This window comes from Epinephelus fuscoguttatus, linkage group LG4, assembly GCF_011397635.1.
Source record: "Epinephelus fuscoguttatus linkage group LG4, E.fuscoguttatus.final_Chr_v1".
NCBI lineage: Eukaryota > Metazoa > Chordata > Actinopteri > Perciformes > Serranidae > Epinephelus > Epinephelus fuscoguttatus.
In genome coordinates, this window is record NC_064755.1 from 40625100 (window position 1) to 40638261 (window position 13162).

At 43.5% G+C, this 13162-nt stretch overlaps 3 protein-coding genes across 4 annotated transcripts in view; all 3 read right to left on the bottom strand.

Annotated features, from left to right (window-relative positions):
- The window catches only part of slc7a10b (solute carrier family 7 member 10b), a 44300-nt gene that overhangs the window by 7981 nt on the left and 23157 nt on the right, over positions 1-13162 (bottom strand). The window contains exons 7-8 of the mRNA XM_049574146.1: positions 11365-11468; positions 11180-11276 (exon numbers count right to left, since the gene is read on the bottom strand). Coding sequence (XP_049430103.1) covers positions 11180-11276; positions 11365-11468 — 201 coding nt within the window. The remainder of the gene's footprint in view (positions 1-11179; positions 11277-11364; positions 11469-13162) is intronic.
- Positions 400-8072, bottom strand: LOC125887385 (zinc-binding protein A33-like). Of its 2 annotated transcripts, none has more exons than XM_049574149.1 (2): positions 7885-8072; positions 400-3386 (listed from the first exon to the last, which is right to left on the bottom strand). In XM_049574149.1, the coding sequence occupies exon 2, from the start codon at positions 3307-3309 to the stop codon at positions 1918-1920; it is 1392 nt and encodes a 463-aa protein (XP_049430106.1). In that variant the 5' UTR covers positions 3310-3386; positions 7885-8072; the 3' UTR covers positions 400-1917. The 2 variants fall into 2 exon arrangements, with proteins under 2 accessions (XP_049430106.1, XP_049430105.1); XM_049574148.1 differs by lacking the exon at positions 7885-8072 and adding an exon at positions 5279-5824 and having other exon boundaries at positions 400-3607.
- On the bottom strand, positions 5841-7887 carry LOC125887383 (nuclear factor 7, ovary-like). The gene has a single exon (XM_049574147.1). The coding sequence runs from the start codon at positions 7805-7807 to the stop codon at positions 6413-6415; it is 1395 nt and encodes a 464-aa protein (XP_049430104.1). The 5' UTR covers positions 7808-7887; the 3' UTR covers positions 5841-6412.

The window sequence follows — 13162 nt, forward strand, 5'->3', positions numbered from 1 at the left end:
AATAATAATCATTATGTCAACTTGTCATAAACACAAAAAGAGGTGAATTTCTTGTTAATGTCAAGTTGTTATGACAAAGACATCTTCTGGTAATGTCACTTTGATCAATGTCAAGTTGTCATAATCAAGACAACCCAAATAATGTCAACTTGTCATTACAAAAACCGAATGACACTTAATGACAGCAGTCATAAATGTTTATGACATGTACATAATGTTTATGACAGGATCATGACTGTGTCATGTCACCCTTATGTAGATACCGTCAAGTAAAGTGTTACCAAAACTTTGTAACCAGCTGTTATATTTATGTTTTTCTTTCTTTTCACAACAATAACTATCCTCCTGTTGTGGCAGAAGTGGACAAATAAGGAGTGAAACAATCAAGGTGTCTTTTGTGTTATTTAATAAAGTGATAAAACAGAATAATAAGGGTTATAACAGAGTCAATCTATTTCAGCTGAGAGGTCAGAGCTCTGACACCGGGAGTGTCCTCTGCAGGTCTGACAAAGAATCACAGGTTCCGTCACATAATATAATTAAAACTTAGACGTGCACAGGAAAAGGGAGGCAAATGGAAGGACTCCAGTTAACAGATAACTGTCATGAGAACAGCTACAAAGCAAGCTTCTCACACACAAATGAAAACTCTCCAAGGACACCAAGGTTTACTTCAGGTACAATGAGGTCTAATACACACGAGGAAGCAGAATACTACATGTCTATATGATTAATTTTGTTCGTACACCTACAAGTTGACTGATTCGTCCGGCATCGTGACATCAAACAGTGGGGGGGTGTTCAATCTGAAAATAGTGTGCACAGTTTTGCAACAGTTTCCAGATTGAATGTTTCCTTGAAACAGTGTGTAACAAGCTTTGAGGTAGGTTTTCCCTCGTTTGGTGAGGTGTTACCCAATCAGCAGTGACATGTATTTAAACCAAATTCTGGTAGATCTTAACTTGCTGCCCGGACATTTTTTACACTAGCTTTAGCAATGTAAACGTATGTTTCCCATACCAGTTGAGCCCCTTTGAATGGAAATGAATTACACCCCACCATATTAAAAGGCAGTGCACCTGTGGAACACAACAGGGAGTTTCCTTTTAAATACACAGTCTGGTTTCTTGGTTAAATCTACAAATAACCAATGAGCTTCATGAGAGGACTACGATAAGCCAATCATTACGTCAGGTGGGACTAACTCTGTTGTCAGGCAGTTGTCAAGTTATGTCAACCAGTGCGCTGGAACCAATGAGGAGTAAAAACTACAGCGAGTCCAGTGGACAATATACAACTAAAAAAAATAAACACATTTTATTGTCCTCTCTTGATGTTGCCATGGCTACGCATCAGTGTGGATTTAATGACTTAATAACATCTATTTGTAGACAGAACTTTCTACAACCTAAAAGCTTCGGAGACCATTCAGACATACAGAGGAGTCGTCTCACGCGTCTGATTGGACCACATCAACAGGAGATAACAAACAGCAGGTTTCCTCGACTGTGTGACTGAGACCTGATGTGCAAAGCAACAGTCACAAAAACTTCTAGCTGCTGAGTGCAGCCACACAGAAACACAGGATGGAATACAACAGACAGATAATGTACAATGAAGTCTCTTTAACACTTCAGATCAATTAGGATCAAGTTTAGCTAGTGTTCAAATACACATTAACTTTACAGGTGTGATCAATAATCTAATCGTATGTGGCCCCAAAGAACAAAGGTTTCTCTTCTAATCACGGATGGTTGTTTCTTATTTGTTGTTATTCTCTACCAACATGTCATCCACATCACCATGACAACTAACATCATAAGAGCAACATACTCACATGATACACGAGCATGAGATTAAAAAAAACCCAGTACATCTTGAAATACATGCAAATTGATTAATGTTCATCATCATCCTCTATTTCTTTTGTTCTACAGTCACAGAGACCTTCACTGGTAAAATCTTCAGTTTATCCATAATGTTGAAGTATGGAAACATCCTCTCAGTGAAAGGGTGTGTGAAGGTGTGTATGCGTGTGTTCCTATCAGGATCAGAGAACGACAGCTTTCCTCTCTCCTGGTCCAAAATCACTCTGATCCTCTTTAGCTTCTTCTGCACTTGAAGATCAGTGGGTGGGTCTGATGGGAAGAACGCTGAGTATTCACCTACAGAGAACCATATTCTCCATAATCCAGACTGTATGGGTCCCTTCCTCTGGGCAGACTCTGCTGACACACCCAGTGACCAGTATGTACTGTCTCCAACTTCGACATCCCAGCTGTGAGTCCCTGAGTTAAAGCCCTCAGAGCCCAGGACAGACCAGTAGTGACCATCAAACCTCTCTGGATTATCAGGAAGCTGCTGTTTCTCTCCTTGTCTCACACTGGTCAGATCTTCAGACAGGATGAGTCTTGTACCAGCAGTGTTTGGGTCCAGAATCACAGGAGTGTAGGAGACCACGTCCTTCATCTTGTTCCAGATGTTGAAGGTCAGGTTGCCCAGGTGTTTGGTCTCATCTATCAGAGCTCCTGAGGGCAGCTGTGGATCATCCAGCAGGGGGCGCTGCTGGACTCTGTCCACTGCAGCCTTGTAGTTGAGCAGGAATGAGACGTCTTCAGCTCTCAGCTCGTCCTCTGTGGCTCTGACTGTGTCTGAAAGAGCTGCTATCTCTCTGCTCAGAGCCTCCATCTTCTCCTTCATCATCTGACTCTTCTGCTCCTCTTCCTCCCTCAGTGCAGTCACCCTGGCCTCCTCTTCCTCCTCTAGAAACTGGTGAAGCTTCTTAAACTGCTCCTTAATCTGCCTCTCTGTGCGTCGGGCCTGGACCTGAATGTGTTCTGCTGTTTGATCACACTTCACTTTAACCTGTTCAAAATCCTTTAACTTCTTCTTTAAAGACTCTAGAGTTTCCTCAAGTTTCTTCCTGTGTTGTCGTGCAGCTTCATCGATGGGTTTGAATCTGTGGTTGGTGTGTTTATCTGAATCTCTGCAGATGACATACACCGGCTGCTGATGGTCCAGACAGAAGAGTTTGAGTTTCTCAGAGTGCAGACTGCAGAGAGCCTCTGAAGCTCTCTGATCTCTCTCCTGTAAGAAACTCTCACACAGGTTCTTTAAAGCAAAGTTAGGAGGTAGTATTTCCTTTGAATGTCTTCTCTTACAAACTGGACACTCCCGTGTTGGTCTCTCTCTCCACCAGCTCTGCAGACAGTCTTTACAGAAGCTGTGGCTACATGACAGGATGACAGGGTCTTTAAAGATGTCCTGACAGACAGAACAGCAGAAATCTTCCTCTAATCTTGAAGCCATTTAGTCTCTGAGTGAAGCTGACACACAGCAGGCACAGACAGCTCAGCCACTCCCCGTTCCCTCAAAGTTACTTTCACCTTGAGTCTTTGTTTTCTTGTAAAACTCTGGTTCAGTGTGTGCAGTCAGCAGCTGGTTGAAGTGGTCATATTCCAGTATTCCCAGTATTACCTCCTGTAGCTGACCTCTCTCAGTGGAAGTGGTTGTTTTGGTCTGAAGTTTAATCCTATCGTCCGTCTCTCAGTGTGTGTGTGTGTGTGTGTGTGTGTGTGTGTGTGTCTCTGTGTCAGTGAGGCACAACCTGTTTCCTGGTTTGTCTCAGGTGAGTCAGCTGATGGGCGGAGCTTCATCAGGTACTGTACACTACTTCTGTTTTTGTCTGTATGTACTGCATTCACACAAGGAATGATCCAAAATTAAATTCTATCAAATAATCTCAGCATGTAATTTGAAATCACTTTTTTCTTCAAGAACAAAGTTTTTCCTCTCCAAGAACATCATGAATCTGAACCTCAGGCCCCATATGCACCCGGTACAACAGAGACAAGAACTGTGACCATGACAACAATAAGCACTGTACAGCGTTTTGTTCTCCATGAGCAAAACAAAAACCTCCAAAGTCATCACTGAGTGCCACTTTAAATAAATTAAAAGTAATATTGAAATATGACATTACATGCATGTTGACTTTCACCAATAAAAGTGCAGTTTTAGGACCAGCTGACCTTTAGTGACCCCTGTGGGGGAGTCATAGCACTACAGATGGACACAGGACACAAAATGTGGCATGTGAATATCAGCAGAGAAAATGTAGGACTCATTTCTTGCATTGCACTGTAATGGTTTATTATTCACACTTTTATTGATTTTAACTTAACTGTAACTTCTATTCTTGTATTTTATACCTGTCTTAGTAGATTTTAACTTTGTATTTTCTATTCTCCAGTTCTCTAATCAATGTCCTTTTATAATGTGTTTCTTTTGCACTTTGTTTTGGTGATTTTGATGTTTTATGTAGAGCACTGTGAATCGCTTTGTTGCTGGAATGTGCTATAGAAATTAAGCTCAGCGTAAGTTCGATCAGGAAGACCTTTCTTATGCTCATTCATTTATAACTCTCTCCATCCCACTCCCACTGCTTCCTCTAATCACCTGACTATGGGTGTTCACTCTTCTAGTTATCCAATCACACTTTGCCACGATCTCTCTCAGCCAATCAGGATAAGTGATGGGCAAAGCAGTTCTTTAGATGTTACAAAATCACTAGAATCAGTTCATTAAAAAGATTCGTTCAAAAGATTTGTTCACCAAATCATTCAGTGCTTGGTGGGAGGAGCCCTGACTGTGTACTGCGTAGTCCGTCTCTCTCCGTTGCTGCTGCTGCGTCTGCCCTGCACTTGTGAGTCTCATTACTGGCCAGCCTAACGTTTTAAGTTTGTTTATCTGGAAACTAAGTCTGTTAAAACAATGGGGAGGTGTGTGATTGTGTTCATGTGGCTTGACTCCTGGCTACATTAGTTGTTAGCTTGGAGAAAATGGTCCCTGTGAAAGTGTATCGCTGAGAAGAAATGATTTGAGTCACTCAAGGATCGGGTTACGTCGTTCACCGAGTGATTCGTTCACCGAGTGATTCGTCACGCAGTAGGCAGTCCCTCCCTGTACCCCGGCTGCCTTGCGACTCACGAGTGATTCATCGTTCGCACGGACCGAATTGGCAGTTCCACTCCCAGCCTGCACACTGGCTGCTGAGCTCAACTGAACTGAGAAATGAACAAATCAGTTCTGGAAGTGATTCAGTTCAGTACATTCACTCAACAGATTCGTTCTTTTGAACGATTCGTTCACGAACGACACAACACTAATCAGGATGCCACTGAAAAATTCTGAATATGCTCTCTCTTCTCTGCTGTCAGCCATCATTTCAGGCAGAACCTTCGCACCCGCCTCCACCCCGGCCTCAGTGAGGCACAACCTGTTTCCTGGTTTGTCTCAGGTGAGTCAGCTGATGGGCGGAGCTTCATCAGGTACTGTACACTACTTCTGTTTTTGTCTGTGTGTACTGCATTCACACAAGGAATGATCCTAAATTAAATTCTATCAATTAATCTCAGCATGTAATTTTAAATCACTTTTTCTTCAAGACCAAAGTTTTTCATCTCCAAGAACATCATGAATCTGAACCTCAGGCCTCATATACACCCGGTACAACAGAGACAAGCACTGTGACCATGACGACAATAACCACTGTACAGCGTTTTGTTCTCCATGTACAAAACAAACCCTTCACACTAAATAAAATCTATCTGTAAAGAGGACTCTCTACGACCTAAAAGCATCACAGACCATTCAAACATACAGAGGAGTCCTCGCAGCGGAGTGAGGTCGTTACAACGGGCCCTAGTGAACACTAGTTACTGGTTATGTGCCTGAATTCGCCGTATACTGTATAATCTTATTACCCAGATATCATCACTGCATATGTGTATAATACAAAAGTACCAAAGAAAAGTTTTTTTAATTCTTTATTGAATGTGAGTTCTTGATTACAGGCTTATTTCTAAGGTGGCAATCTGAATTACTTGCAAGGGCTCATTTTCTGCCTCCACATATTCTTGGAGGTCCCACACTCTCCATGGGCCCCCTCAGCCCATGGGCCCCCTCAGCCCATGGGCCCCAGTGCAACCACCCTGCCTGCACTGTCCATATTTACGCCCCTGAGTCCTCACACTCATCTGACTGGACCACATCAAGCTTTAGTGGCAGGTGATTACAAACTTGTCAACAGTAGTGTGGAACATAAATTATATCATCACGCAAACATCACATTCAAATTTAGACGAAAGTGTCTTTGTTAGTTTTACAGTCAGAACTAAAGCTCTACAGCGAGACCAGGTTTCCAGCTTCATCTATATTCTCCTTTTGTTTAGGCCAGAGCACCATTTTATACAGTAGCTGTCATCCTCATCACCATGACAACCAACATCATCAGGACAACACAGTCACATGTTCCTCCAAGTGTCAGTGAAGGAAATTCAGTTTGTCTTGAAATAAACATGAACTGATTGATGTCCATCATCATCATCATCACCGCCATCATGACCACCATCTATTTCTGTTGTTCTACAGTCACAGAGACCTTCACTGGTAAAATCTTCAGAGGGACTTTACTCACACTGACAATGAATGGAAACAGCCTCTCAGTGAAAGTGTGTGTGAAGGTGTGTATGTGTGTGTTAGTATCAGGATCAGAGAACGACAGCTTTTGTCTCGTAAAGTCCAGATTCACTCTGATCCTCTGGAGCTTCTTCTTCAATGGGAGAGCTAGTCGATCTGGCGGGGAGGACGCTCTGTATTCACCGTGACGGAACCATATTGTCCATAATCCAGACTGTATGTATTCCTTCCTCTGGACAGACTCTGCTAACACACCCAGTGACCAACATTTACTGTCTCCAACCTTGACATCCCAGCTGTGAGTCCCTGAGTTAAAGCCCTCAGAGCCCAGGACACAGGGAAAGTCATCAATCCTCTCTGGATTATCAGGAAGCTGCTGTCTCTCCTCTCCTTGTCTCACACTGGTCAGATCTTCAGACAGGATGAGTTCTGGATGAGCAGTGTTTGGGTCCAGAATCACAGGAGTGTAGGAGACCACGTCCTTCATCTTGTTCCAGATGTTGAAGGTCAGGTTGCCCAGGTGTTTGGCCTCGTCTATCAGAGCTCCTGAGGGCAGCTGTGGATCATCCAGCAGGGGGCGCTGCTGGACTCTGTCCACTGCAGCCTTGTAGTTGAGCAGGAATGAGACGTCTGCAGCTCTCAGCTCGTCCTCTGTGGCTCTGACTGTGTCTGAAAGAGCTGCTATCTCTCTGCTCAGAGCCTCCATCTTCTCCTTCATCATCTGACTCTTCTGCTCCTCTTCCTCCCTCAGTGCAGCCACCCTGGCCTCCTCTTCCTCCTCTAGAAACTGGTGAAGCTCCTTAAACTGCTCCTTAATCTGCCTCTCTGTGCGTCGGGCCTGGACCTGAATGTGTTCTGCTGTTTGATCACACTTCACTTTAACCTGTTCAAAATCCTTTAACTTCTTCTTTAAGGGCTCCAGAGTTTCCTCAAGTTTCTTCCTGTGTTGTGGTGCAGCTTCATCGATGGGTTTGAATCTGTGGTTGGTGTGTTTATCTGAATCTCTGCAGATGACACACACTGGCTGCTGATGGTCCAGACAGAAGAGTTTGAGTTTCTCAGAGTGCAGAGTGCAGAGAGCCTCTGAAGCTCTCTGATCTCTCTCCTGTAAGAAACTCTCACAAAGGTTCTTTAAAGCAAAGTTAGGAGGTAGTATTTCCTGTGAATGTCTTCTCTTACAAACTGGACACTCCCGTGTTTGTTTCTCTCTCCACCAGCTCTGCAGACAGTCTTTACAGAAGCTGTGGCTACATGACAGGATGACAGGATCTTTAAAGATGTCCTGACAGACAGAACAGCAGAAATCTTCCTCTAATCTTGAAGCCATTTAGTCTCTGAGTGAAGCTGACACACAGCAGGCACAGACAGCTCAGCCTCTCCCCGTTCCCTCAAAGTTACTTTCACTTTGAGTCTTTGTTTTCTTGTAAAACTCTGGTTCAGTGTGTGCAGTCAGCAGCTGGTTGAAGTGGTCATATTCCAGTATTCCCAGTATTACCTCCTGTAGCTGAACTCTCTCAGAGGAAGTGGTTGTTTTGGTTTGAAGGTTAATCCTATCGTCCGTCTCTCAGTGTGTGTGTGTGTGTGTGTGTCTGTTTCAGTGAGGCAGAATACCTTCCTGTTTCCTGGTTTGTCTCGGGTGAGTCATCTGATGGGCGGAGCTTCATTAGGTACTGTACACTACTTCTGTCTTTGTATGTATGTACGTACTGCATTCACACAATAAATTATTCAAAATTAAATTCTACCAAATAATCTCAGCCTGCAAACTAAAATCACTTTTTTCTTCAAACTAAGAAATCCTGAGTTTTTCATCTCCAAGAACATCATGAATCTGAACCTCAGGCCTCATATACACCCGGTACAACAGAGACAAGCACTGTGACCATGACAACAATAACCACTGTACAGTGTTTTGTTCTCCATGTACAAAACAAACCCTTCACACTAAATAAAATTTATTTGTAAAGAGGACTCTCTATGACCTAAAAGCATCACAGACCATTCAAACACACAGAGGAGGCTTCGCAGTGGAGTGAGGTCGTTACAACGGGCCCTAGTGAACACTAGTTACTGGTTATGTGCCTGAATTTGCAACCGTATAATCTTATCATCTCGTCAAATAATCACAGACTTGACATTGTATAAGACCAACAAACATATTACCCAGAAATCATCACTGCATGTGTGTATATCACAAAAGTACCAAAGAAAAATGCATTTTTAATGTCTCCTACCTATTTACGATCAGAAGGACAATATAACTATAAAAAATAAAACACTGTCAACAATTATTAAGTCCCAATGTCTTCAAACGAGTACTTCCAAATTAACAGTGTCTTAGCTTGTTACTGTTGCTAAAATTGTTCACATTTGTTGTCATATTAAACTACAAACATTATTAATCATAAATAAACAAGTTTCATCCATGACATCTGATCAGGTTTTGGACCTTGTCCACTTTTGTGTCGGGATCGGCTGCAGACTGACTTGGCAGAGATGGCTGCCATCTTTTACATGGATTAGTGTATTGTGGTCTTACTGCCACGAGATGGCAGAAACAAGTGTCCACGGACGAGGACAACAGGTCTCAGTAGTATTAACAGAAAGAGTACTGAAAATTTGTACTCAAGTACAAGTACTGTTACACTGCTTAAATTGTACTCAATTACAAGTAAAAGTATTGGTGTTTAAAAAATACTTAAAGGCGCAATAAGCGAAATTCATCATTTCTAGACTGAAGGAATTAAAAAATTGCTATGTGAAGAACTAGAGGTGTAATTTCATCTGGAGTATAGCATGACCTCACACACCCTCTCTCTGTGTTTATCTCCAGCCCATTGTTTACAAGCCGGTCCGGCTGCGCGTTCATGTGAATCTAAATATTCTAGCTAAAATAAAGCTAAACACAGCAGAGACCGAGAGTGAGTGAAAGACATTGCTAACTGCTAAAATAAGCTGGCTGTTTAGGTTTTATTTCCTCGCCCCTGTGGTGAGTGAATCTGCCTGCAGTGAAAGTGGGGGCTAACCAGTGCTTCCTCCTCAGGCTCCACTTCACTCAGCTGCTAACACAGCCAGTTAGCCTCCGCTAGCTTCCCAGCTAGCGGCTCTCTGTTTGGATCCAACCGGAGCACCAAGCCCTGGTTTGTTATTCAGGTTAATGTGGGAAGAAGCAGCAGGTATATCGGGCAGCTGAGTGAAGCCGAGTGAAGCGGAGCCACCGGGATCGTCTGGATGTGATAGTCCGTGGAGGTGCTGCGGTACTCGCCGGCACAGACGAGGCGAGTGGGGGGGGGGGGGTGGAGAGCAGAGGTAGAGGGAGGGGTGGCTCATGACACACTTTGTTTTGCTCTACAGTGCACAACAGCGAACCTAGCGGTGAAACAATTTCGCTTATTGCCCCTTTAAGTAAAAGTACAAAGTACTCTTCTCAAAAACTACTCAGAGTATTAATTACTTTTAACCGATTGATGTTTTATTGTGTCGTCAATAGCAGGCATTCGATTCAATTCACCTGTATAAAATATCAAAAACAGCTCACCTTATACAGTGAAATTACTGCAATAATATGACTAATATGAGACAAGAGTGTAAACACATGGCACACACATGAATACAAGGGGCTCACTGACTCCACAAGAGTCACAGCTTTCCAGTCAGCCCCAATTTATCCAACTGTAATACTGTTTAAGGACCCCAATATGCAGGAATAATAAAATAGAATAAGCGAAATTGGGGCGTCGGTGGCTTAGTGGTAGAGCAGGCGTACCATGTACAAGGCTGTCGCCGCAGCGGCCCGGCTTCGACTCCAGCCTGTGGCCCTTTGCTGCATGTCATCCCCCCCCCCCCACGGTTTTGCAAAAAACTGCAGGGGATTAGAGTGAAGTGGATGTGTCTGTAAAGGGGTAACGCTTATCATACGAAAACATTTTCCTTCAGGTATCTTGAAGTAAGAGAACAAGGGACCCCTTGCTTGTGCCCTGTTGTCCATGCTAAACGTTAGCCTGAATTTAGCACACTATTTACCGCCCCTTACCGACAAGCTAACATGACATGGTTAATTTTCATGGTTAATGTTTTATATAACATAGCGTCACTCCAGCACAAAATATAGGCCTGCTGAATGTAGGCCTGTGAGTATTAAATGACTGTCATAGATTAATTGGCGCGGTGGCGATCGGACAGCCTTATTGGCTACAAAGATGCAGATGAAAGGTTTGAATATTAATTCAAATTGTGGGCATACCCGGTAGCAACTTATGATTTTAAAAGTAGCAAAATAGATTACATGGTGTAAATTGTACTCAAGTATGAGTAAAATTACACACTTGAAAAAAATACTCATAAAAGTACAAGTACCCAAAAAATCTACTTAATTACAGTAACGTGAGTATTTGTAATTCGTTACTTCCACCCCTGAGTATGAAGTATAAGGTCAAGTAAACCCAAAATGTGATGTCCTCATATGAGGATGCAGGGTGTCAGGAGGAAATGAAACCAACTTTTTCTTCACCAATAGCAAGTCTGTCCTCCAAATTTCTATTAGTACGTTTTTTTAAATATCTTTGTGACAGTCAAATCAACCCTTACGTACATGAACAACAGAGACAAGATAAAAAAAAAGTGTTCACAGACAGATGCATCATCTAGCAGAAGCAAAACAGCTGAGATCAGTGTATCATTGATGTGAGGTTGTACGTACGCAGACCAGCAGGGCAGGGATGGGTGTGCAGTTCTTATAATGGATCATGGCCAGCAGGCTGGGCAGGTGACCCTCTCTGGCTCCGGAGAAACACAACCTGCAGGGACAAACATCAGGTGGCCGATCAGCAGCCATGTCAAAGCAGTGTAGGAGCATAAAGGAGCAGGCGGACCAGCAGGCCTCACCTGGAGGAGGTGAACAGGTAGCCGTTGATTCCTCCGAAGGTGGACAGAGCCACGGAGATCGGCATGATGACGGAGAACATTCCCAGCAGCTTCTCTCCGAATGTCTGAATGGCAGAACGACAGACAGAATCACTGATGTGTACAGGACTGATTAACACTTCAACATGACGGGTCGTGTTTTTCTCTCCTGTTTAGTGTCTAGTTTTAAAACTGCATGCTTTTAGCCACACTGGTGTTGAGGGACGGCTATGAAGTGTCAAGACACTGAAAATGCTGCAAAGTAAGAAAACTTTCAAAAATATAAAATGTAATTGTTTATTTTTATCAATTTAGAAAATGCAAAGTGAGCGAACAGAGAAAAAATCTACATCAAATCAATATTTGGTGTGACCACCCTTTGCCTTTGAAACAGCATCAGTTCTTCTCTGCATACTTGCACTCAGTTTCTGAAGGAACTCGGCAGGTAGGTTGTTCAAAACATCTTGGAGACCTAACCACAGACCTTCTGTGGCTGTAGGCTGCCTCAAATCCTTCTGTCTCTTCATGTCATCCCAGACAGACTGGATGATGTTGAGATCCAGGCTCTGGGGGAGTTGACCATCACTTACAGGACTCCTTGTTCTTCTTTACGCTGAAGATAGCTCCTAATGACATTGGCTGTATATTTGGGGTTGATGTCCTGCTGTAGAATAAATGTGGGGCAAATCAGACACCTCCCTGATGGTACTGCATGATGGATAAGTATCTGCCTCTATTTCTCAGCATTAAGGACACCGTTACTCCTGACCAAAGCAATCCTCCATTTGCAGAAATGCAGCCCCAAAATTGCAACAAACCTCCACTATGTTTCACTGTTGCCTGCAGACACTCATTATTGTACTGCTCTCCAGCCTTTGGCAAACAAATTGCCCTCTGCTAAAAATATTTCAAATTTTGACTCATCAGTCCAGAGTGCCTGCTGCCATTTTTCTGCACCCCAGTTCCTGTGTTTTCGTGTATAGTTGAGTTTCCACATCAGAGGTATGGCTTTTTGGCAGCAATTCTTCCATGAAGACCGTAAGTGCTATATCGTAGGCAACTGGACTTGCTTGCGTTTCTTGAAGACGTTTCACCTCTCATCCAAGAAGTTCTAAATGACTGGTACGACATTGCAGGCTATAAACCCTGTGTGGGTGGGAACCTTTGCAGAGTCTTAGGGGTCACATGAGTCGTTAAGGTTAGTCGTTGACCCACCTGGCCACCATGTGAGTCATCCGGGTCAGGTGGGACCAGGGGTGAATGGGTGTGAAGTCATCTGGGGAGGGATCCCAAGACTGCATTGTAGGTGGGGGATAAGTAGTGTCATAAGCCACCCCCTCTGTTTAACGATGGTCGTTCCAGCTTGACATAGATTGCTTCTCTTACTCCTCTTTCAAACCATCTTTCCTCCCTGGCCAAGATGTGCACATTGCTGTTCCATGAAGACCACTTCTGGCCAGACTTCTCCAGACAGTAGATGAGTTTTGGTTTCTGCTAGTTCTGAGCTGATGGCACTGCTGGACATCTTCCGATTTAGAATCTGCTGCACTAAGTTTCTTTAACCGTCCACTGCGTGGGACCTGTTTCTTTGTGCTTCTTCAAAAGAGCTTTAACAGCATATGTTGAAACCCCCTGCTTTGAAATCTTTGCCTGGGAGAGACCCTGCTGATGCTGTGTAGCCACCTTGTGTCTTGTTGCTGTGCTCAGTCTTGTCATGGTGTATGACCTGTGACACAGCCTCACCTTGATAGCAGAGTCTGGCTGTTCCCCACCCAGTTTC

What these genes read in the sequence shown, in the direction of transcription:
- LOC125887383 (XM_049574147.1), bottom strand. Translation starts at nt 7,807, where the DNA reads ATGGCTTCAAGATTAGAGGAAGATTTCTGCTGTTCTGTCTGTCAGGAC.
- LOC125887385 (XM_049574149.1), bottom strand. Translation starts at nt 3,309, where the DNA reads ATGGCTTCAAGATTAGAGGAAGATTTCTGCTGTTCTGTCTGTCAGGAC.